Raw genomic sequence first — 26,424 nt, 5'->3', positions numbered from 1 at the left:
CCCCTGGAATTCGTGGGAATTTTTTTTTTTTTATGTCTCCTATGCCGCTCTGAATTCCGCACTGATTTCTGTCATTTCTGAGAAGATTTTTTCAGCGACAATTCTGCGCAAATATTGATCAGTGTGAACATACCCTAAAGTTATAGGGGGAATTTATTGTGCTGTCTTATAGAAAGATTCTCTTTGTTGGCCATCAGTGGGATTCTGCTTGGAATGAATTCTAAGATGAACATCTGCAGTAAGATTCTCTTGGTTGCCCATAGCAACCAATCACAGCTCAGCTTTCATTTCTCAAATTGTTCTGGTAAAATGAAAGCTGAGCTGTGATTGGTTGCTATGGGCAACCAAGGGAATCTTACCATAATGCAGCGTGATAAAAACAATATGGGGAATTTATTAAAAGTGTTTAAAAAATTAATTGCTTTTGTTGCCAATAGCATCCATTCAGAACTATGCTTTAATTTTTTTATGGAAATTAAAGGGGTATTCCAGGGAAAAACTTTTTTTTATATATATCAAATGGCTCCAGAAAGTTAAACAGATTTGTAAATTACTTCTATTAAAAAATCTTAATCCTTTCAATAATTATCCGCTTCTGAAGTTAAGTTGTTGTTTTCTGTCTGGCAACAGTGCTCTCTGCTGACATCTCTGTCTGTCTCGGGAACTGCACAGAGTAGAAGAGGTTTGCTATGGGGATTTGCTTCTAAACTGGGTGGTTCCCGAGACATGTGTCATCAGAGAGCACTTAGACAAAAAAGATCAACTCAACTTCAGAAGCTCATAAGTACTGAAAGGATGAAGATTTTTTTAATAGAAGTAATTTGCAAATCTGTTTAACTTTCTGGAGCAAGTTGAGATATATGTATATATATATATATATATATATATATATATATATATATATATATATATATATATAAAGTTTTTTCCTGGATAACCCCTTTAAGGAATTTAAAACTGAGGTCTTGCTGGTTGTTAGGGCCAACACTGGGGGAAATTTATCGAGCTACCTTAAAGGGGGACTCCAAAAGGATAGGGCATAAGACGTCTGATCATGGGGTCCCGGCGCTGGGACCCCTGCGATCTCTGTGCAGCACCTAACATTCGTTTAGACCGCTGGGTGCGGGCGGTGGGGGTCGTAACGTCACGGCCACCCACCCCTCGTGATGTCACGTCACTCCCCTCAATGTCTATGAGAGGGAGCGTGGTGGCCTGCTCTATAACATTTTCAGTTTTCAATGTGACAGGTTACGTGAAGAATCCATTTATGGGGATTTTATAACCATTACAATAAGTATGCACATACAGTACTCGTGGCCCCCGGACCACATTTCTTTGCTTGGCTGCAGAAATGCAGATAGTGTAGACCAGTAGTCTCCAACCTGCGGACCTCCAGATGTTGCAAAACTACAACTCCCAGCATGCCCGGACAGCCAAAGGCTGTCCGGGCATGCTGGGAGTTGTAGTTTTGCAACATCTGGAGGTCCGCAGGTTGGAGACCACTGGTGTAGACAGCACAACCAGTGACTGACTGTTATGATTGAATGTGACACGTGACCGCACCATCAGCATGGGAGCTGCATGTCAATCGCCTGGTGAGTATGTGCTATTTTTTATTTTATTTTTTTTGAAGTCATATGCAGCTTACCCAGAGGGTTTCCAAAAGGTCAGAAAAACACTATAATGTTCCCTCCACATTCAATAACATCTGACAACTCTACATGGTTTTCTATGTAATGACCTTTCTTGTATTGCTTCAATGAGGCACGAACACACTCTACATAGCAGGTTTTGTCTCTTGGGGTTATTTTCTATTATATTTTTATACATCTTGTGTTCGTGCCTCTTAAAGTTTTATTAAACTTAAAGGGGTACTCTGGTGAAAACCTTTTTTCTTTTAAATCAACTGGTGGCAGAAAGTTAAACATATTTGTAAATTACTTCTATTAAAAAATCTTAATCCTTCCTGTACTTATTAGCTGCTGAATACTACAGAGGAAATTCTTTACTTTTTGGAATGCTCTCTGATGACATCACGACCACAGTTCTCTCTGCTGACGTTATTATAATAATAATAATGCTTTATTTATTGTTGTCCTTAGTGGGATTTGAACCCAAGTCCCCAGCACTGCAAGGCAGCAGTGCTAACCACTGAGCCACCATGCTGCCCTTAGCATACATCTGCTATGCATGGTTGCTAAAAATGGACAGAGATGTCAGCAGAGAGCACTGTGCTTGTGATGTCATCAGTGTTCCAAAAAGAAAGGAATTTCCTCTGTAGCATTCAGCAGCTAATACGTACTGGAAGGATTAAAATGTCTTAATAGAAGTAATTTACAAATATGTTTAACTTTCTGCCACCAGCTGATTTAAAAGAAAAAAAGGTTTTCACCGGAGTGCCCCTTTAAATAATATACAAGAAACAACGCAGTTTTCATAGAAATCCAGCTGGTATATATATTTGTGTGTTGGTAGCTCGGTGATCCATCAGTTAGCTAGTTATGCCTCACACGTACTAAATGGAATTCTCAAAGGTTGAAAAGAAGCAAATAATGAGGTAAAGTGTCGTTCGGAATCCATATCCCTTGATAGCAGCATCAACCAAGATGGCTTCATTTGTTCTCTCAGCACCATGAAGCCTTAAGATTAAACATAAAACATTGCTTCGTGGTTACAGGCTAAACCTGGAGGATTTCTAGGAATAGCAGTAAACATCATAAATTCTGCCGCCTTCAATATAGCGCAATTATCTAGTGGTACAATAGCGATTTGCTTATGCTTCCATTTTATTTTACGTTATTAAAATCTACTTTGTTATTTCTCAGCAAGATTAGGATCCCCAGTAAACATTTTTATGATGTCTATCTGTCTTTCATAATTGGCATTATGGTGGAGGTCCAGCAGCTCGGACCTTCAGCAATCCTGAGCTACAGCAGGTCCCTTTATTCATTTCCATTGAAGAGATAGCAGCACATACTGTCAGTGGCGTCACTAGGGGGGGGGGGCCAGAGGGGGCCATGGCCCCCCTGGATCAGGCCGTGCCCCCCTTGTGCCCCCCCAATTTAAAATAAATAGGGATGGCCCGATACTAGTATCGGGGCCAGGGGTGGACTGACCGGCTGGGTAAAGAGCCCGCTGCAGCTGCTGAGGATATCCCTGTGCTACTCCTGGCCTGCGTATCATTAGCAGAGACAGGCAGAGCAGGGATGAAGGTCCTGATGATGGCTCCGCCCCCAGCACTAGAGAGGATGGGGCGAGAGCTGACAGACCTCCGGAACACAGAGCAGCTTCATGTGAGGTGAGTGATGTCCCGTGTCCTCCCTCTCTCCCCCCTGATCAGCAGTATATCCTGGGGCTGGGTCATGTGTATAGTACCAGTCAAGTGGGGTCACTTTTGCTGCATATTTTGTGCAGCTGATTTTGCAACCCATTAGCTTCAATAGGTAGCAAAATCAGCTGCAGAAAATATACGGCAGATCCTGTATGTGTGAACGTACCCTAAGGGCTCATTCAGGGGTGGATCCCCAGCATATTTTATGTTGCAGATCCCCCGACAATGGACCCTACAGTGCTGCCTCCATCTGTGCCTGCTCATAACGGCAATCCTCCGCTACAAGCAGACATGCTTTGATGTGTATACTCGCACACATCGCACACATCAAGAGCAGCCACGATGTGTGCGAGTATACACATCAAAGCGTGTCTGCTCGTAGCGGAGGATTGCTGTTTTGAGCAGGCACAGATGGAGGCAGCACTATAGGGTCCATTGTTGGCGGATCCGCAGCGTAAAATATACTGAGGATCCGTCCATGTAAATGAGCCCTAAGGACACAGTGCTCCTACTGTGTTATATAAATCATTAGCTAGAACCCTCGGCTAATGCCAGACATCACCAATCAGGCTGATGTCCGACATTAACACTTTAGATGCCGCTATCAAAGTTGATGGTAGTGTTCAAAAGTTTTAACGCCTTAAATGGGTACTCTGGTGAAAACTGGTGGCAGAAAGTTAAACATATTTGTAAATTACTTCTATTAAAAAATCTTAATCCTTCCTGTACTTATTAGCTGCTGAATACTACAGAGGAAATTATTTTCTTTTTGGAATGCTCTCTGATGACATCACGAGCACAGTTCTCTCTGCTGACGTTATTATAATAATAATAACGCTTTATTTATTGTTGTCCTTAATGGGATTTGAACCCAAGTCCCACGCACTGCAAGGCAGCAGTGCTAACCACTGAGCTGCCCTTAGCATACATCTGCTATGCATAGTTGCTAAAATGGACAGAGATGTCAGCAGAGGACACTGTGCTCATGATGTCATCAGTGTTCCAAAAAGAAAGGAATTTCCTCTGTAGCATTCAGCAGCTAATAAGTACTGGAAGGATTAAGATTTTTTAATAGAAGTAATTTATAAATATGTTTAACTTTCTGCCACCAGTTGATTTAAAAGAAAAAAGGTTTTCACCGGAGTACCCCTTTAAGGACATAGCGTTTTTCAGTTTTTGCACTTTAGTTTTTTCCTCACCTTTTAAAAATCCTAACCCTTTCAATTTTGCACCTAAAAATCCATATGATTGCTTATTTTTTTGCGCCACCAAGTCTACTTTGTAGTGACATCAGTCATTTTACCCAAAAATCGACGGCAAAAACGGGAAAAAAAATCATTGTTACATTTTTTTTTTTACATTTTTACATTTTTTTTAATTAAACATGTTCTGCACAGTATGTGTGTATTTATTTCTGATATATATAATATATATATATATATATATATATATATATATATATATACACACACACACACACACACAAGTTTTAAAATTGCCCACCCACTTTTGTCACTGGCCCCCATGTGCCACCCCTAAATATGAATGCTGGAGACGCCACTGCATACTGTACACAGTTACTGAATGGGAGTAATGCTATGTGCATGCCACGTTTTCTCCATACACCCAGGGTATATGTTGCCAACCTGTCAAAAAGGGTTACTGACATTTACCACAGCGAACTCCTGAGAGGCCAAGTTTAATGGTCAAATAGTGACTATGTTCAGTCAATTTTCTGAATATATGTGGTGGTTAGCCTGTATAGGCTAATCTAATTTATGGGAGGAGTCTGGAGGCGTATTTATACTCACTCCCAGGGGCAGGGGAAGATCCGACTGCTCCGGTTCCCTCTGGTTCCTGGACGACTCTGCATTTCCGGTCAGCTGATTCGCTTCTTCCGGCGGCGGTCAGGTAGGAGCGCAGTCTATCTGCGCCATGGTTTCCTTTTCTCACTCCCCTCACCCCGTAGGTGGCCGGCTGGGGCCGGGACTCTCAGCACCACCACGGACCTCGTTACTACACGGGGGAGGAGAGGATGTCAGAGCCGGCAGCTCGGTTAGCAGACGGGAGCGTCCCGCACAAAGTCTGTTGCTTGGCAACCACAAGCTCGGCCGCACGATACACAGGGCCCCACGTGGCACAATTTGGTTGTGTAACTCATTGAGGAGCATCTAGCAGGGTCACCCAGGGATCCAATTGTGTGTGTGTGTGGGGGGGGGGGGGGAGGGGTTCAGAGAGGTTAGATGGTTGCAGAGGCAGCATTATTGTCAGAGGGCATGCTGCCACTGCTTATCTTGGGGCACCCTCTTGTCATCCGGGGGATTTTCTGTAACTAGAGGGGTCATGGCAGCCAGTTATTAAAGAAGTATCCATATATTCACTATCATTTTGCTCTGGATCAGGTTGTAAGTTATATATATGGTTGCTGGTATGTACATTCTTCCCTCTCTTCCTCCTGCAGGTCCTTTTCTCCTCCCTTTACGTCTGGGGGTCATTATTCTTACCCACAATTCCATCCATTATGTATGTATTTGTTCAAGTATATGCTTCAGGTCATGTTTTCTTGAGGTTACGTTTGCTTTATTTTCTATGTTATATCAATTTGGTGTCCACTACCTTCATGTCATTTCAGCGGGAATTACGTAGTATTTATTACCCATTATCCTTTACGATACTACTTCATCTTGTCAGTTGAGTACGTATTTATTTTATTCAGGGGATTTTTGGTTCAGGTTCATTACGCTTTGTGATTTATGGTTTTCCTCAGACAGATTATCCTCTGGTTCCATCTCGCCACATTCCGTTCTGAATCAGGTATTTTCTGGGAGCTTATAGGATGATCGTGGTTCACCTCGTGTTGGGTTTAGTTCTTCAGGGTGATTTCTCATTTCCATATATCACCCCGGTGGTGTCAAATTCTTCTACCGTTTTCTGAGAGGTTGGTTTGCCGGGTCAAACCTCGATGCCTCATGTTATTTGGGTAGCATATACTAAGGCTAGTGGGTGGGACTAGGGGGAGGAGCCAGTAGAGGTGGGTTGCCCTCGTCAATCCTCGTGCCTCGTACTCTGGCTTAGCTAGTTCACTTGTCTTGTCTGGGCACCCTCTAGAGGCAGATTGCTTGTCAATCCTCGCGCCTCACGTTTGTCTCTTACGTCCTCTTTTGTAGACAGGTAGGCTTATGGGTGTTATTGTTTTTCAGGAGATGTCTGTGTGCTCAGAAACCATGGAAGGAACTGCTGTGCCTCCTTCACCAGCTAGATCTTCTTCGCAAGGGAGTGCCATGTCCCTCAGGACTTGGACAGTCCCTAAAATTATTGCGGAGCTTCGCCGCAAAGGGATCCCATTCCCAGCCACGGCTAGGAAGGCAGAACTGTACAGGATCCTGTGCTCACATAGCACCCCGGAGGCCGGTGAACAGTCAGATAGGGATACTGTGACTTTGGCTCAAATTCATACTATCCTTGGCACCTTAACCACTTCCATGCGTGATATGCAAAACAGAATGGCCAACCTCGAGGCAAGATCCAGCCCAGGCACTACCACGGTGATCGCAGGTTCATCAGGTTCTACCGGGCCTGGTGAGACCTCTCAGAGGGCAAGCACGTCAAGCGTGGCAGTCTCAGTAGGGGCAGTCCCAGCCCCGGCCCCTGAGTCGCAAGCTGTATCCTCAGTCCCCGTGGTCCCAGCCTTAGTGACCCCCTCAAGCTACATGCCAGGTATGTTCTCTCCTTTAGTCAGCCTGAGCCCAGCACACTTTATTCCAGAAGCTATCAGGAGAGATATCTTGGAGGGAAGAGACGTAAATTTGGCATCTCTCCTGGTTGCTTCGCAGGATGTTCTCGACAACAAAACATTTGCCTGCGGGGAGGTTTCAGTCACAGTGAAAGCCAGGGACCCCAGGCTGAGCAGGAAGCTGAACATTCCAGAATTTGTTCTAGCCTTCGGGCTGTTCAGGGATGTTCTGTGCTCTGCTCATCCTGGCAGGAGAGACGAGCTAGATCAATATCTCCACAAGCTGGTCGACCTTGGTTATAAGTATGGTGGTTTTTCTTTTTATGATTATCACCGTTCTTTTTCTGCCAAGGCAGCGGCTACTCTTTCACAGTTCAAGCAGGGCACCAATTGGGCAATCTTAGACACTGAATTGTTTTGTAGACATTTTGCGGGGCTCAGGGCGCCGCTGTGCGGGGTATGCCAATCTTCTTCCCCTACCACCAATTGGTGTTCTGCTTCCACTGAGGGCGCATCCGCTTCCGAAGGAGCGGCAGTCAGGGGCCAAGCAGGTCCTACGGTCGATAAATTGGGTAGGCCAGTTCACTATCTTGGGAACGCCCAGATATGCAATAATTTCAATCTTTCAGCCTGCCGCTTTAGTCAGTGTAGGCTCTTGCACATCTGCTCCATCTGCCATAGGGCCCATCCAAAAAGTCAGTGTCCTAAAAGATCCGGGGCGGACGCATGACTAAGCGGGGTTAATCACCAAGTGCTACGATCCTACTTAGGTGATCATCCGTCTCCGGGCTTTGTTGACTTTCTTTGCGAAGGGTTTCGGCATGGCTTCGACACGGGCATGATTTGTGTACCTCATGACACGTATGAGTGCAGGAACCTGCAGTCTGCAGAAAATCATCCAGTGATAGTGACAGAGCTTCTCAACCAAGAGGTTCTTAAAAAATTTGTGATCGGCCCTTTTGATAGAACGCCATTCAGTCAATGGAGGATTAATCCGATAGGAGTTGCGTGCGGAAAATTCTCAAATAAATACCGATTAATATATGACTTGTCGGCACCTCATTCTTGCAGCACACCTAGCGTCAATTCCCTCATACCATCGGAGGAAGTCACATTAAAGTACACATCAGTTGACGCCGCTATACAGAGAATTTTACAGTTAGGGACTGGCACATGGCTGTCTAAAGCCGACATTTCTGACGCTTTTAAGCTACTGCCAATACGACCTGACCTCTGGCCTTGGCACGGCGTTAAATGGAACGGTCTATATTACTTTGCGACTCGTTTGACCTTCGGGGCCAAAAGCAGCCCGTGGTTGTTCGACTCATTCGCCTCAGCCCTCGAATGGATCCTCATTAACCACTGGTCATGTGAGTACGTGTTGCATTATCTAGACGATTTTCTGCTATTGGAAGCCCCTGCCAGTGAGCCTAAGGATTTAAGAACTCTTCTTTCAGTGTTCCGGAACCTAAATGTTCCTGTGGCGGATAGGAAGGTTGAAGGGCCGTCAACCTCAATCACCTTTCTGGGCATCATCCTTGACACCATGAGGTTAGAGGCCAGACTGCCTCAAGACAAATTGGATAGAATTCGTTCAGTCCTTCATAGGTTCTCTCAGACCATGGTGACCAATCGTCAGCAGCTCCAGAGTCTGTTGGGAATGCTAAATTTCGCCGTAAGAATCATTCCCCAAGGGCGTGCATTCGTCTCCAGACTGCTGGCCCTGTTGCCATCTGCCCCTGATCCTGACTCTCCAGTCATGCTTGATCAAGCGGCCCGGGCAGACCTAATCATGTGGGACAATTATTTGGCAAATTGGAACGGGGTTGCCATGTTCGTTCCAAAGGCTGACAAATTCTCTCCAATTGTTACATCTGATGCCGCAGCTTCAGGTGGATATGCAGCCATTTTCAAGTCCCACTGGTTGTGGGAAGCTTGGCCTTCAGAAACCCTCCAATGGCCAGAGTTCTCTACCACCTCAGCCCTGCTGGAAATAATACCCATAGTTGCGGCAGCACTAACCTGGGGTCATCTCTGGCGAGGAAAAACAGTCGTTTTCTTCACGGACAATACAGCTACTAGGGATATCATCTGTAAGGGTAGATCCAAGCTACTCAGTATCATGTCTTTCCTGAGGAAACTGACTCACACCGCTTTAATGGATAATTTTCACATTGAATGTGTGCATATCGAGGGAAAAAAGAATCTAGCAGCTGATGCCTTATCACGCTTTGACTTCCAGGCGTTCCGACAACTCATGCCAGAAGCGGACCAGACGGCTACCACGCCACCTCCTTTCAACACTCTGACGCTGGATTGAATATTCTGCATGCAGGAGCAATTAATCTGATCAATCAGTCTCTCGCCAAGACCACGGCGAGATCTTACAGAACAGCCTGGAGGGCTTTCCTCAGTTTCCAGCAGTTACACCCTTCATCCTCACCTTTCAGCATACAGTATATCCTATCCTTCGTATACTTTTGCCACATTTCCAAAAAATTATCACATAATTCCATCCGTTTGTATTTGGCTGGGGTTCAGCATTTCCATTCACTTAGTCATCCCAGTTCTCCGTCCATTATCAGTTCTCATGCCATCAAAGCAGCCTTGAAGGGCATTCTGAAGTCTGAGAAGCCCAAACCTGCAGCTAGAGCACCACTGTCAGTAACTACCTTCCAGCAGATTAGCATTACTCTTGACAATAACCCATTTGGTCTGGGGGGAAGCCTTGTAATCAAGGCTGCAATGTATTTAAGCTTTTATGGGTTCCTCCGGCCAGGAGAATTTACACGAACCAATTATGGGTCAGATTTCCTCCTGATCAGACATCTGGTCCCCACCGACTCAGGATACCAGCTTATGTTAGACCACACCAAAACCCAACAGGTCACACAAGCCCGGGTAGAATATTTCCCCACCAACAATCCTTGGTGCCCGGTGAGAGTGCTACGTCTATTACTAGAGTCCCTCCGAGGACAATCACCCGAGTCGCCTTTACTCCCGTTTCCGATTCTGGCACTTACTACCAAAGACTTCGTCAAACACATTAGAATCTTGGTGTGCAGTACGGGTATCAACCCAGATACCATCACTGGTCATTCATTTAGGATAGGGGCGGCTTCATCGGCTTCCAGGCATGGTGTTCCTGCTCACATTATTAAAAGACTGGGGCGGTGGAACTCGCCTTGTTTCCAACTGTATGTCCCGAACCCACGAGCTGAAATTGCCGGAGCTTTCAATGTATTGGCTAACGTGTAAAATGCATTGTTACTTTCATTAAATTACTTTCCCTACAAGTTGGTGTTTTGCCCACTTCTTACTTCAGGCTTACCTATACGGCCGGATGGGCACACATCAGGCTTATGTTTGTTAGGGTAAGCCGCACACACTTCTTGGTAAGAATCCGACCATAAGTGGTGGTTAGCCTGTATAGGCTAATCTAATTTATGGGAGGAGTCTGGAGGCGTATTTATACTCACTCCCAGGGGCAGGGGAAGATCCGACTGCTCCGGTTCCCCCACCCTCCACTCCCTCTTTTTATTCAGTATACATAGATATTTTCTTAGGGGTAGCCCACTTCTTACTTCAGGCTTACCTATACGGCCGGATGGGCACACATCAGGCTTATGTTTGTTAGGGTAAGCCGCACACACTTCTTGGTAAGAATCCGACCATAACCTGTAATTTAACGGGGCTTAATAGCATATCAGATCACACCATTGAGTAAGAAATGGACTAAACATAGTCACTAGATGCCAGTCTCTAGAAGATGTAGGACTCTGCACCGTACTCTATGCAGGTGGTTCTCAACCTGGGGTACTTAGCAGTTCTCCAGGGGGTACTTGAAAAAAAAATCAGTAATGGCAGCCACAGCCACTGGTTACTGGTCTGGACCACTTTGAAAGAAATGGTAGGCTGACATCACTGCACCGAGGAGCAGAGCAGGAGGACAGCAAAGGGGAAGCATGGGCACTGGGCAGCAAAGGGGAAGCATGGGCACCATCAGTTTTATTGCTCCACTGCCCCTTCCGACCAGGGACCTACTGCTATGAGCCATAGCAATAGGTCCCCAGACCAGAGGAGGAGTGGAGCACCAAAGCGGGTGAGTATGGTGGCCTACAACAATATCTGGGCCAGTTTAGGTGCCTGCAGCTATACTTGGGGGCACAGAGGGGCCTAACAACTTTATGGGGACAAAAAAAGGGTACTAATACGGTGTGTGACAATAAACATGGGGAGTTTGTAAATAGGTGGGTATTGTACTGCAGAAAGGAGCCTAAAATGTTTGTTTGGCTGGTTCTGTGGAGAAGTCTTGTATGGGAGAAATCTTAATGGCGGTCTAGGCCAGATAAAGAAGAAAAGAAACGTAAACAACTCTGGTTAGAGAAGATGTCGCCTGTAAATTGGGGGACTGGGGAGATAGGGAGAGGAACAATGGGGGTCTGTTATAGAGGAAAGTAAAGCATATAAATGATACTATAATCATAACAAAATGTCTCTAATATGGGGGTACAATTTTTGGGGAATGGGCTGTCAAGGGGTACTCAGGCAAAAAAGGTTGAGAGCCACTGCTCTATGCACATATACAGGTGGAGACAGTAAATCATGAAACTCCCGTAAGATTCAGTGTGAAACGTTGCAGCAAGGTTGGTGGTGCTCACTAATAAAGCAAACGTCCCATGTAACAATAAGCCATAAGAATAGGGCACTCACCAGTCCAGCTGCTTGATAAAATCTTTAATCTTTATTGCAAAACGAAGACATACAGTGCTAGAAGGATTTGCATGGACGCGTGGTAGGAAGGGGGTAGAACTTCCGGCTACGGTATAATTTCGCACTGCACAGCGCTTCTACTGGTCCATACAGTTGTATACAGCATGAAACGGCACCGTGGCCCGAAGTTCTACCCCCCTTCCTACCACGCGTCCATGCAAATCCTTCTAGCACTGTATGTCTTCGTTTTGGAATAAAGATTAAAGATTTTATCAAGCAGCTGGACTGGTGAGTGCCCTATTCTACTCTTCTTAGGGCTTATTGTCACTAGATGTATACTACTGTATATCAGTTCATTAAACTCAATTAACCTGCCAGGAGTATGATGCTGTATATATCAACAACCTTTTTTGAGAGACTGCCTACATATTTCACAAGCCTACTGAGAAAATACAAATTTTCAGGGAAAGTAGAGGAGATAGGCTGTGCCCTATACAGCAGCATACAATTCACAGACAGTCATATAAGAAGACATTTTAAATATTCTAAGTGTTACATACTGTGGTGGGTGAAAGGGGCTTTTAAAGGGACATTCCCATCTGGATATTTGTGGCATATCCACAGCTCATATGGAACCTGAACCTATTCACAGCACCTATGGGACCTGAACCTATTCACAGCACCTATGGGACCTGAACCTATTCACAGCACCTATGGGACCTGCACCAATTCACAACACCTATGGGACCTGAACCTATTCACAGCACCTATGGGACCTGAACCTATTCACATCACCTATGGGACCTGCACCAATTCACAACACCTATGGGACCTGAACCTATTCACAGCACCTATGGGACCTGCACCTATTCACAGCACCTATGGGACCTGCACCAATTCACAACACCTATGGGACCTGAACCTATTCACAGCACCTATGGGACCTGAACCTATTCACAGCACCTATGGGACCTTAACCTATTCACAGCACCTATGGGACCTGAACCTATTCACAGCACCTATGGGACCTGCACCAATTCACAACACCTATGGGACCTGAACCTATTCACAGCACCAATGGGACCTGAACCTATTCACAGCACCTATGGGACCTGAACCTATTCACAGCACCTATGGGACCAGAACCTATTCACAGCACCTATGGGACCTGAACCTATTCACAGCACCTATGAGACCTGAACCTATTCACAGCACCTATGGGACCTGCATCTATTCAATCTCTCTGGCATCTCTGCTTGTCTAGGGAACTGCACAGAGTAGAAGAGGTTTGCTATGGGGATTTGCTTCTACTCTGGACAGTTCCCGAGACAGGTGTCATCAGCGAGCACTTAGACAGAAAAGAACAACTCAACTTATAACAACTCAGCTCATAAGTACTGAAAGGATTAAGATTTTTTAATAGAAGTAATTTACAAATCTTTTTAACTTTCTTAAGCCAGTTGATATATATAAAATTTCCTGCATAACTCCTTTACGCTTGCTCAATATTTATAGTAATGTATGCCCCAATCCCACTGCAGTATTTCTGAATCCTTGAAGGGTTTGTTTAGCCCCCAAAAAAACACGTATTTATCCCCATTCACAGAATATGGGATAAGTGTCTGATTGTACTCAGGGAGCTCTGGCGCTTCCATAGAAATGAATGGATGATGTGATGTATGCAGATCCAGGATGCAGAAAGAGGTTAGGCACCGTTCTAGGGTTTGCAGGGGGTCCCAATGGTCTGACCCTCTGTGATCAGACACTTCTACCATATCCTGTGGATAGAGAAAGCATTTTCTTTTGACTGAACAACTCTTTTAAAACACCTGTATACAATACGATTATTACTGAATCTGTAACAAGATTTAACTGTTAAAGGGGTACTCCGATGGAATTTTTTTTTTTTTTTTGTAAATCAACTGGTGCCAGAAAGTTAAACAGATTTGTAAATTACTTCTATTAAAAAAAACTTAATCCTTCCAGTACTTATTAGCTGCTGAAAACTACAGAGGAAATTATTTTCTTTTTGGACCACAGTGCTTTCTGCTGAATCACGAGCATAGTGCTCTCTGCTGACATCTCTGTCCATTTTAAGAACTGTCCAGAGTAGGAGAAAATCCCCATAGCAAACATATGCTGCTCTGGACAGTTCCTAAAATGGACAGAGATGTCAGCAGAGAGCACTGTGCTCGTGATGTCAGCAGAGAGCTCTGTGTTCCAAAAAGAAAAGAATTTCCTCTTTAATAAAGGTCAGACTATGGGCTTTATTTAAATGGTTTCGATCAGACTTCTGCATACATTCTATAATATGCAGGAATTTTTCACTATTTCTGGATAATACAGTGAAACCTCTCCAAAAGACCACCACTTTAAGAAGACCACCCCCTTATCTAGACCATATTTCTTGTGACTGATTTTCCATCCGCCATACATAATACAAAGTGGTCCATTTTCTTTGAGGAGACCACCCCACAAAGAAGATCACTTTTTGACGCAACTCCTCAAAGATGTCTCTTTTTATGTCTTTTAACATTTTCACAGAGCAGTTCCAATAACTATGTCGTATGTAACATGAATTTTTTAATTTGTATATTTTTCCCTTTTTTTCCGTAAATTGTCTTCATTTTTTCTTGACATGCTCTGAAACGAGAGAAATCAGTCTCACCCTTCGGCCTTTATTAGGGTTTTTTTGCAATTTCTTAACTTCTGACATCTGAAAAACAATAAAAACATAAACTGTAGGCCACTTTGCCAATCTTCTGGTTGTCGGTAAATAACACCTATACGCAAGGACAGTTGCGGATACTTAACTGGCTCAGGGTCGCGGGTCACATTCTGATCCACGCCATCCATTCCGCTTCTGGGTTTGTATACAAAAAGTGAGGACTTTACCAAGCTGTACAAAGCAGTACAAAGGGGGACAAACTCCAAAACTTCTCATTATAATGAATTCCTCAAAGGAGCTTATGGAGGGGTCATGGATGAGAATGGATGAATGGAGATGTGTTCAGATGATGTCCGCAGCTCAAGAGTAGACATCATAACACTGCGAATGAATGGAACACTCAAACGCTTTGTGCTAGGACACAGTGGTGACATATGAGGAAGACATCTTATTTTATATCATTGATTCTTGGAACACTACCACTCATGTAGTAACCTAATATTGTCCCAAATCAAATAGCAGAACAATGTTTTATGCAATTCTACAGTACTTACCTTCTTAAATATCCAGACGTCATTCTCACCAAAAATATTTGCAATTGTTTTGTGCACCGACCCCAGTAATGAATAAATCACCTTGCAGATTTGTTATATATATTTATTTAGTTATATATTTAATCTTACATGTCTCCATAATTATGGTCTTCAAAGCCTTGTTTGACACCCTTAAAGCAGAAGTACCATACATAAAAACTTATCTCCTATCCGCAGTATAGAGGTTACGTTTTAAATTGCATGGAGCAGCGGCCAACATGCCGCGTCCATATATCTCTATGAAGGGGTCATGTTGGCCGCTGCTAAGTGTGGGGGTTGTGACGCTGCATTCCCAGGGAAAGCAGGGGGCCCGTGCAAGAGATTGTGGGGGTCCCAGCGATCAGACCCTTGTGATCTAAAACTTCTCCCCTATCCTGTGGAAAGGGGATATGTTTTTATGCATCATATATCTCCTTTTTATATGTGTATCTATTGCCATCTATTAAAAGATATTACTTGCAATGCCATGACTGTCCACATGGTGTGCTGCTGCGTTGATAACTAATACATAAGTACACTAAGTAGAAAGCCCTTTTACTCAGATGCCTGTAGCACAAGATTCTATAGCACCACCTAGTGGTAGAGGCTCATATTAACGAATATTATTGTATAAGTCTGACATTAACCCTTAATACTTCATAGCTGAATTACCGATGCAGCAAGAGACAATTCAATAAAGATATTATATAATTACAAAGATTTTAAGCTTTATTTCAGCACATACCAATCTCCGGATTTCCCTCTCGCATTCCTTTTTGATTTTGGCGATCTCTTCTTGATGTAAATGATGCACGCTCCGAATTTCGGCAGCCTTCATCTTATCAGCTTGAATAACCACAGTCAATGCCTCCTCCGCTTGTTTTTTGGCACCTTTAAGCTCAAAAATCTCTTGTTGCATTTTGATTTTTTCAAACTCGAAACTTTTTTTGGCATCTTCCTTGGCCTCGTTGTAAAGGACAGTCTTGACTTTGTCCGGGGCAGCGTCTCTCAGAGTGTTCAACACGGCCTGCAGCCTCTGATTCTCGCCATCTTTAATTTTTATGACCCGGATGATTTCAGACTCATGCTGCCTCAATAGCGCCTCCCGGACCGCTTGAAGCTCCTTCATTTTCTCCTCATGCAGTTTGGCCTTCAGCTCTGTTACCAGAACAATATTTTTATGCTGTTCGTGTTCTCGAATTTGGCGAATTTCTTGATTTTTCTCTCGTTCAAGTTTACTCACCTAGAAAATGACACAAACAATATAAATCCCTTCACTAGTTAATATGGAACCTACAAAAAAGGCATTTATAATGATACTCAAAAATAAAGTGTTGAAGAGTACCTGCTAGTATTGCATGGAACATACTAGAGTACTGCATTAACTACAATTTCCTAATACAGTGGTCTCCAAAATGGGAACATCCACATGGGACAATACTACAACTCCCAGCATGTTGGGAGTTGTAGTTTTGCAACATCTAGAGTTCCGCAGTTTGGAAACCACTACCCTAATACATCAACCAACACTTCTACATCTAAAGAAGGTTCCTACAACAACATAGAAAGGATTATTTACTGTAAGAGCAGTGAGACTATGGAACTTTCTGCTGGAGGAAATGGTCAGGAAGAATTTTTTTTCCCCTGGGAGTTGTAGTCTTGTAACAGCTGGAAGTCCACAGTTTGGAGACCAATGCCCTTATCTATCAACTAGAGATGAGCGAACTTACAGTAAATTTGATTCGTCACAAACTTCTCGGCTCGGCAGTTGATGACTTATCCTGCATAAATTAGTTCAGCTTTCAGGTGCTCCGGTGGGCTGGAAAAGGTGGATACAGTCCGAGGAGACTCTTTCCTAGGACTGTATCCACCTTTTCCAGCCCACGGGAACACCTGAAAGCTGAACTAATTTATGCAGGAAAAGCCATCAACTGCCGAGCCGAGAAGTTCGTGACGAATCGAATTTACTGTAAGTTCGCTCATTTCTACTATCAACCAACACATTTACGTCTAGAGGAAAGAAGGTTCCTACAACAACCCAGAAAGGGATTCTTTACTGTAAGAGCAGTGAGACTGTGGAACTTTCTGCCAGAGGAAATGGTCATGGTGAATTCATTATAAAAGATTAAATATGAAATACAGTGGTCCCTCAACATACGATGGTAATCCGTTCTAAACGGACCATCGTTTGTTGAAACCATCGTATGTTGAGGGATCCGTGCAATGTAAAGTATAGGACAGTGGGCTACAACCTGTGGACCTCCAGATGTTGCAAAACTACAACTCCCAGCATGCCCGGACAGCCAACGGCTGTCCGGCATGCTGGGAGTTGTAGTTTTGCAACATCTGGAGGTCCGCAGGTTGAAGACCACTGGTAGAGGAAGTTGTACTCACCTGTCCCCGCCGCTCCGGACCGTCACCGCTCGTCACCGGTGCCCTGGATGTCGCCTTCCATCGCTGTCGCCGCGTCCCCGGGGTGTCCCCGATGCTCCGGCAAGGCCTCTGCTTCCCCGGCATCCGCGCTCTCCGTCGCCGCCATCACATAGTTACGCATGCCGCTCCTATTGGATGACGGGACGGCGTGCGCAGCGACGTGATGATGACGATGGAGAGCGCCGACGATGCAGGGGATCCCGAAGAGGACGCACCAGAGCCCCGAGGACAGGTAAGTGATCGTCAGCGGACCACACAGGGCACCGTAAACGGCTATCCGGTGGCAGCTGAAGCAGTCTGCGCTGCCGGATAGCCGTTTATGCGATGGCCCCGACATACAAAAGCATCGTATGTTGATGCTGCCTTCAACATGCGATGGCCTCTGAGAGGCCATCGTATGTTGAAATGATCGTATGTCGGGGCCATTGTAGGTCGGGGGGGGGGGGTCACTGTACTTTTTGGAGTATAAAACTATAGTGTTACATGTAGTAGTGGTTATTGGTTTATTCTGATTTATACCATATTTGGAGTCAGGAAGGATTTTTTCCCCCCTCAGATAAAAGGTATTTTTCCCTTCTTCTGGATCAACATTGCGTTATAACATCCCGACATAAGGCCACATGCCTTTCTTCTACAAATATGACATGTGAAGTTCAAAAATCTCCTTTTAAAAAAATTATTTATATTCCAACGATAAACAGATTCATTCATATTTACAGCAGATTAAGAAATGTTTCTGTATTCAGGGTTATTGTTCACGCCAGTATAATCTCAGTTTAGGAAGAACCCTAGAGATGTGTTGATTCCGCACTATCCTAATGACATCTGGAGGCAGGAGGCTTCATTACATACACTGACTCTGCATAAAAAAGCATGGACATTGTGGATTTGACTGGATACCGTTATGTAAACCTTCGGAATCCTTAATTAAGAGGCATATGAGCGTATCTAATGCAGGATCAGTACATGGTCAGCGGATGTTCCCAGTTATACAGAGATGTGGAAAGTATATAGCGCTTCCAGAAGATGTTATTATATACTTATTATACTGAGTGGTTTCTTATCTTAAAGAGGTCCTGTGACTCTGTTTCTGGGAGAAAATGATGATCTTTTCTACTTTAACCATGATGTTTCTTTCATATCACAGAAAAGAAAAGTGTATATATTAGAGGTGCACCGAAATGGAAATTTCAGAACCGAAACGAAACCGAAATTAAAAAAAAATGTCCGGCCGAATCCGATACCGAAACCGAAAATGACTTCTCCCCGTCTTCTGGTAAAATGCAGCGCTCCGCTCATTAGATTCCCCCACATTAGGTCGGGAGTTCCCCCACATTAATAGGCAGCTCCCCCACATTAATAGGCAGCTCCCCCACAATAGTAGGCAGCTCCCCCACAATAGTAGGCAGCTCCCCCACAATAGTGGGCAGCTCCCCCACATTAGGTCAGCATTTCCCCCACAATATTAGGCAGCTCCCCCCAACAATATTAGACAGTTCCCCCACAATATTAGGCAACTCCCCCACAATATTAGGCAGCCCCCCCCCCACAATATTAGGCAGCTCCCCCCCAACAATATTAAGCACCTCCCCCCAAACAATATTAGGCAGCTCCCCCCACAATATTAGGCAGCTCCCCCCACAATATTAGGCAGCTCCCCCCCACAATATTAGGCAGCTCCCCCACAATATTAGGCAGCTCCCCCCCAACAATAGTAGGCAGCTCCCCCCCACAATATTAGGCAGCTCCCCCCAACAATATTAGGCAGCTCCCCCCAAACAATATTAGGCAGCTCCCCCCACAATATTAGGCAGCTCCCCCCACAATATTAGGCAGCTCCCCCCACAATATTAGGCATCTCCCCCACAATATTAGGCAGCTCCCCCCCAACAATTGTAGGCAGCTCCCCCCCACAATATTAGGCAGCTCCCCCCAACAATATTAGGCAGTTCCCCCACAATATTAGGCAGCTCCCCCACAATATTAGGCAGCTCCCCCCCCCCCCACACAATATTAGGCAGCCCCCCCCAACAATATTAGGCAGCTCCCCCCAAACAATATTAGGCAGCTCCCCCCACAATATTAGGCAGCTCCCCCCACAATATTAGGCAGCTCCCCCCAAACAATATTAGGCAGCTCCACCCCAACAATATTAGGCAGTTCCCCCACAATATTAGGCAGCTCCCCCACAATATTAGGCAGCTCCCCCACAATAGTAGGCAGCTTCCCCCCCACCCCACAGACATACAGCTTCCAGCCATATACAGTGTATGGCTGGAGGCTGTATGTCTGTACTGCTGCCCCCACAGTGTTCCGGTCACCGCTCCTCCGGCCCGGGGTCACATCTACTGCTATGGCCTATGGGGGAGCGGTGACCGGAACACTGAAGAAGATGACACGGTCACTTACCAGGCCCCGGCCAGCGCGCATTCTCCTGCGACGATCCTACGGTCCTCCTGCGTCTCTATGGTTGTACGCACGGGACGTCAGTGACGTCCCGTGCGTACAACCATAGGGCGGAGAAGCGAAGGACCGAAGGAGGATCGCAGGAGGACGCCGGGGAATGGTGAGTGACCGGCGGACATCTTTATGTCCCGAAAAGATTTTTCGGGACACAGGGATGTCCGGGATAGGATTAGGAATACTTCTTTTTATCTGCCCGGGCCGGCTCCTGTTTGTGGCTGCAGGCGGGGGCCGACCAGAGCATATAAAAACTAATACTGTATACTAAAAACCAGGGGACCTCCAGCTGTTGTGAAACTACAACTCCCAGCATGCCCGGACAGACTTTGCAGGTCCGGGCATGCTGGGAGTTGTAGTTTCACAAGAGCTGGAGGCCCCCTGGTTTTTAGTATACAGTATTAGTTTTTATATGCTCTGGTCGGCCCCCGCCTGCAGCCATACACGGGTCGGCCCCCCCTGCCCCCCTCCCCCCCCCCCACAAGTGCCTCTGCCACTGGCAGTGTTTGCAACTTGTGCTGTGGGCGGGCAGGGGAGGTGGGTCATTATCGGCACATTTTTTGTTGTTTCGGCATTTCCCCGAAACAGCTATTTTCGGCCGATATGTATCGGCCGCCGATATATCGGTGCATCCCTAGTATATATATATATATATATATATATATATATATATGTATATATATATCAGCAAAGAAGATAGTCCGGCACAGAACTGTTATTTGCAGTTAAGAACTCTGAACTTTATTTCAGTATAACGCAGTACACAGGATAACCTGACGCATTTTGCACCGGAGTGCTTAGCTCTGTAACCCTCTCCTCTCTGTTTTCAAGGTTAAAGGGGTTATCCATGAAAAAACTTTTTTTTATATATATATATCAACTGGCTCCAGAAAGTTAAACAGATTTGTAAATTACTTCTATTAAAAAATCTTAATCCTTTCAGTACTTATGAGCTTCTGAAGTTAAGGTTGTTCTTTTCTGTCGAAGTGCTCTCTGATGACACGTGTCTCGGGAACCGCCCAGTTTAGAAGAGGTTTGCTATGGGGATTTGCTTCTTAACTGGGCGGTTCCCGAGACACGTGTCATCAGAGAGCACTTCGACAGAAAAGAACAACCTTAACTTCAGAAGCTCATAAGTACTGAAAGGATTAAGATTTTTTAATAGAAGTAATTTACAAATCTGTTTAACTTTCTGGAGCCAGTTGATATATAAAAAAAGTTTTTTTCCTGGATAACCCCTTTAATGTTTTGCCAAGATGTACAACATATAAAAAGTTTTTGATTCTGACAGTGCCCACTTAGGTGGGGAACATGGTAAAAGATAAAACTGGGACAATTTAAGGGGTGTTTCCATTACAGCTTGTCATACCAAATCCATAGGATAGGGGATAGCAAGCTGATCTTTGGGGATCCGACTGTTGGGTCCCTGTCCAATCCCTGCATGGACACCGCCCCATTTTGTTTCTATGGGGTCACCAAATATTTCCTAGTTCAGTGTTAGGTGGCCCCACGTAGAGTGAATGGAGCGGTGGCCATGCAGACATGGTTCACTTCATTCATTCTGGGGACAGCTTATTATCTAGGTAAGGAATAACAGCCATAAAAAAATAGAAAAAAACATATCCACTATCTACAGGAGTATTATTATTATTATTATTATACATTTTTTGGTTTCCATGCAATGATCTGACTACATGCTATGCGGGACAGATTTATACTACAAACATTTCTTCCACAACCCCCCATTATATACTCATTCGCTCACCTTATTCTTTTCCTGCTGGAGTTCTATTTGAATATCAGTGAGTTTAGCCCTCAGGTCTTCATTTGCAGCCTGTAAGGAAGCTAGTGTATCCGGTCTCTCGCCCTTAACTCTGCTGCTGGCACCCTTCTTTGACATTGTGAGGTGGAGTGACTGGAAGGGTGCAGACTGGATCAGAGAGGGCGACCTCCCTGCTTCACAGAGCCAAGAGCCTTTGATTCATTTTCTACATTTTTCTTATCTGAGAAAAAAAAAAAAGAAAAGTTGGTCACAAAAAAGCCCGTTATACTGCTAAAAAGTCAACCATGTCTTCTTGTTTGACATTATATTGACTATTACTCCGGCACAACACCCACATCTTATCCCTTATCCAAAAGGGACCCCCCGCGATCTCCATGCAGCACCCACATTCTATGCTGGGCCGCGCCTCCAGTTTCGGAAACCTCTGTGTGATGACTCCCCACCCCCCCCCCTGCTTGTGACATCACGCCACGCCCCCTCCAATCATGTCTATGGGAGGGGGCGTGATGCCCCCTCCCATAGACATGAACGGAGGGGGGTGTGGCATGATATCTACAGTCCCGGAAACAGAGAGGTTAAGATGTCATTGGCCGGAATACCCTTTTAAAGGGGTACTCCACTGGAAAACATTTTATTTTATTTTATTTTATTTTTAATCAACTGGTGCCAGAAAGTTAAACAGATTTGTAAATTACTTTTATTTAAAAATCTTAATCCTTCCAGTACTTATCAGCTGATGTATGCTACAGAGTAAGTTCTTTTCCGTCTGACCACAGTGCTCTCTGCTGACACCTCTGTCCATGTCAGGAACTGTCCAGCGCAGGAGCAAATCCCCATAGCAAACCTCTCCTGCTCTGGACAGTTCCTGACATGGACAGAGGTGTCAGCAGAGAGCACTGTGGTCAGCCTGAAAAAAAAGTTCAAAAAGATAAGAACTTTCTCTGGAGCATACAGCAGCTGATAAGTAATGGAAGGATTACGATTTTTAAATAAAAGTAATTTACAAATCTGTTTAACTTTTTAAAAAAAGAAAATGTTTTCCACTGGAGTGCCCCTTTAAGGTTCTATGCTACAGATCTTTAACAAGTTCATGTGAATGAAGGCTTATATCTCCGGTTCTTGCTGTGTGCCCAAGATACACATAATGATTCTCCAAAAATCTATTTCTGTGTGGTCTGCGAAATGTACACTTGTGTCAGAAAGCATGGAATGGATCATGTAAGATGCGTTACAGTCCACCTTGTATAAGCAGTTGCGCTGTAATATACAAGACACGATGCACCATACAGTCTGGTCATGTTGGTCAGTTCTGAGATCCTCATCATTTGTATTGTACAGATCTAATATTATTTAGTACAATCCACCCTGACAAATCTGCCGAAAACCATCTACAGGATTAACAAACAGCAGCCGCCGGGCCAGAAATGAGCTGCAATTCTGTGACCTGGATTCTGGCATTAGATGAAAACTCTTGGTGAAAAACCTGTTCTGTTCTCCGAGACATAAATGAAGTCTGAATATGTCTCCTGTATTTCAGTCTATGAATATATATAACCAGCAAGAGAGCCCTAGTGTATGGACGGATGCTTTTACAGCTTATGATATTACGGTACTAAATCCTCAAGGCCAATAAATGGGAAAGTGCAGTCTTTGGATATCATTATTCCTTACCCTACAGCAGTGTTTCCCAAACAGTGTGCCTCCAGCTGTTACAAAACTACTACTCTTAGCATGCCCGGACTGCCTGGGATTCCTGCGTGAACACTGCTTCATTCATTTTCATGTCGCTGACAAATTTTAGTTCAGCAATTGAAAAAATGGATAGTGAACGGAGCAGTGGCCACATGGGGATGGTGCACGCCATTCATTCCGGGGACAGCTTATTATATGGATAAGAGGTAACATGCTGAGAATGTAATACCTTTAAAGGGGTTATCCAGTCAAATAAACCCATCTCCTAACCACAGGATAGGGTAAAGTGTCTGATCACTGGGAGTACGACTACTGAGACCCCTGCAATGTCCAGAAAAGGGCCTCACTCTTCCCACTCAATGCTACAGCGCCCACATAATTGTCTTGACAGCAGTGGTGGCTTTGCCTATAGGTAAAAGAGCATCCGTTGCACCTGCCCATCCAGCAAAACTCCTGATTGATTACATTAGGAGGAGCTTTGTCACAGTGTGTCACCTCAGTAGTAAGGGGTTACATGAGGAGGGGGTTTGTTACAGTGTGTCACCTCAGTAGTAAGGGGTTACATGAGGAGGGGGTTTGTTACAGTGTGTCACCTCAGTAGTAAGGGGTTACATGAGGAGGGGGTTTGTTGCAGTGTGTCACCTCAGTAGTAAGGGGTTACTTGAGGTGGAGGTTTGTTACAGTGTTTAACCCCAGTAGTAAGGTGGGGCGTGTCAAAGGGCAGAGTAAATAGGCGGAGCCAATTGGCGGGGTCAAGGGGTGGCAAAATGAGATTTTGCCTAGGGTGGCAAATATCCTTGCACCTTGCCTGCTTGACAGTGACGGCCCACTCAGCCAAACACCAAAGTGGAACACCACGGTGGCCGGTGATTGACTGAGTGGCCCCTCACTGCAGAGATGAGTATGTGGGGGCCGGAGCACTCAGTGGGAAGAGTCAGGCCCTGTTCTGGAGATCATTGTGGGTCCCAGAGGGTGGACACCCTGCGATCAGCCACTTATTTCATATCCTGTGAATATGGGATATATTTTTAAAAGCTGTAATACCCTACCCTGCCTCTAGAAATACCACTTTGGGCATTTACATATAGCCCCCCCCCCCCCCCTCTTTGTCGCCCATATCACTGGATTGTTCTGGCAGAAAGTATATGATGCTCTTGTGGTGATCCACGGGGTGTGAAGGTGAGGTGCATGGGGCAGATGTTGTAGCCCAGGGGCAGGTGTTATTAACCCCTGAATGTTCGTGATGCCAGGACATGGTTTTCCCAGTAACCACCCGAACTGTAGCACCGCAGTCCCTAGGTTAGGCAGGGTAATAATAGTCCAAGACCAGGTTAGGGTTAACGGTAGCTTTACTGAGGTAGACAGATGGTAACAGTCTTTACAGCTAGGCCAGGATCCCAGAGAGGTGACCAGTAACACGGAGGGGGACCTTGCAGCATGCTGGGACTTCCAGTGTTTGTACAGACTTCCCCTCAGCCCACGCTGACTGTAATAGACTTGACTTGACTGTAGGTAGTGACAGCAGACAGAGATGACTTGTGGCTACTGGTTAGGCTTGAGGCCTCCAGATGTGCTGGACACTGGCTCTGAGACATCTGGACTTTACTGTATCTCAGAAGGAGTCATAAGAGCAAAAGAGGAAGATTGCTGCCCCCCCCCTTCCTTATAAAGGGGGGCTGTGCAAGGAGCCTATAGGTCAAGCTACAGGTCACCTGGTGCTCTCTGGGTAACAAACACATCATGCGAACACATTATCATGTGACTAACTCAAAGGTCCTTTATACATAACACCATAACACTATACATAATATATATTACTATGGGGGAGACACTGCAGGACGGCCCCTAGGACACAGAGGGACCCAACCTGACAGGGCCTAAGTACTCTACGGGACTTTATTCTGTACTGGGACATCATACTCTTATACTCTTAAACAAGGTAGATAGTATCCAATGATTATTTTAGTAACTTTCTGAATATTCAGCCATGATTCCCCAATATAAACCATCATAGGATATAACAGACTACCTACAGTACACATAGGGTTTGCTTAATGCAGGTGACTGCCAGCGCCCCTTTCTTGATAAGAAGATGATTGATAATGGTGATGACAAATGAATGAATCTTGTTGCTGTTGCTTGGAGAGGCCAGAATCCAGGTCACAGAATTGCAGATCATCATTGCTAATCCTGTAGATGGTTTTTGGCAGGTTTATCAGGGTTTACTGTACGTAATAATGTTAGATCTGTACAATACAAATCATGAGAATATAAGAACTGACCAACATGACCAGGCAGTATGGTGCTGTATGGTGTATGGTGTTGTGTATTACAGTGTTATACAAGGTGCATCATAATCTAATGCCTTTGGCTGTCCAGGAATGCTGGAAGTTGTAGTTTTGCAACAGCTGGAGGCACAATGGTTGGGAAACACTGACCTACAGAAACATTGGGGAAGATATATCAAAGCTGTCTATGTCCCACATCAATATAGACCAAACTACAGAGCATTAGGCCGGTCTATTGTGCGCCTAAGTCGCACGGCTCTTGATACATTTTGTGCACGAACTACGGGATCTACGGTTTAGACTGTATATAAACCTGCTCCCGCATGGTCTGACATTTCAGTGTACTTTCAGCCCATGCGACTTGTCGCCGAAAAGTCGCTTTTGATTAATTCAGCACCAATGCATTTTTTTGGTCTAAAATAGACTAGAATGCATCATGTTCTAAAAATCCTCTAAAGCAAAAGCCGCGAAAAAGTCACACATATTTAGACTGCGACTTTCTGTGCGACAATTTTAGACAGGAAAAAACTGTCTAAATCCTTTGCTAAATCTCCCCCATTGTGTTGTTTACAGGTATACAGAGCCGCCTGGTCTATACATTTCAATACAAGCAGCTTAATCCTATGTATCCATTGCTTATACATTTATAACACATCTAGTTAACATTCCAGGGACGGCCAGTAGATATTTTAGCTTTTAACAGATCGATACCCAGGATCTTTATTATTCCTAAGGTGTCATGGTTGGTAGA

General features: G+C 44.8%; 1 protein-coding gene across 9 annotated transcripts in view; it reads right to left on the bottom strand.

The window, feature by feature from the left end:
* JAKMIP3 (Janus kinase and microtubule interacting protein 3) overlaps positions 1 to 26,424 on the bottom strand; it is a 195,219-nt gene that overhangs the window by 120,860 nt on the left and 47,935 nt on the right. For 8 of the 9 annotated variants that reach the window (XM_056529011.1, XM_056529012.1, XM_056529013.1 and 5 more), the window contains exons 3-4: positions 21,676 to 21,913; positions 15,763 to 16,260 (exon numbers count right to left, since the gene is read on the bottom strand). In XM_056529011.1, coding sequence (XP_056384986.1) covers positions 15,763 to 16,260; positions 21,676 to 21,810 — 633 coding nt within the window. In that variant the 5' untranslated portion in view covers positions 21,811 to 21,913. Of the gene's footprint in view, positions 1 to 14,445; positions 14,494 to 15,762; positions 16,261 to 21,675; positions 21,914 to 26,424 lie in introns of all 9 variants that reach the window. The other variant, XM_056529010.1, reaches the window with a different exon arrangement.

Source organism: Hyla sarda, chromosome 7, assembly GCF_029499605.1.
Source record: "Hyla sarda isolate aHylSar1 chromosome 7, aHylSar1.hap1, whole genome shotgun sequence".
NCBI lineage: Eukaryota > Metazoa > Chordata > Amphibia > Anura > Hylidae > Hyla > Hyla sarda.
Note: the sequence above shows the minus strand (reverse complement) of the source record. Positions and strands in the feature narration are given on the sequence as shown.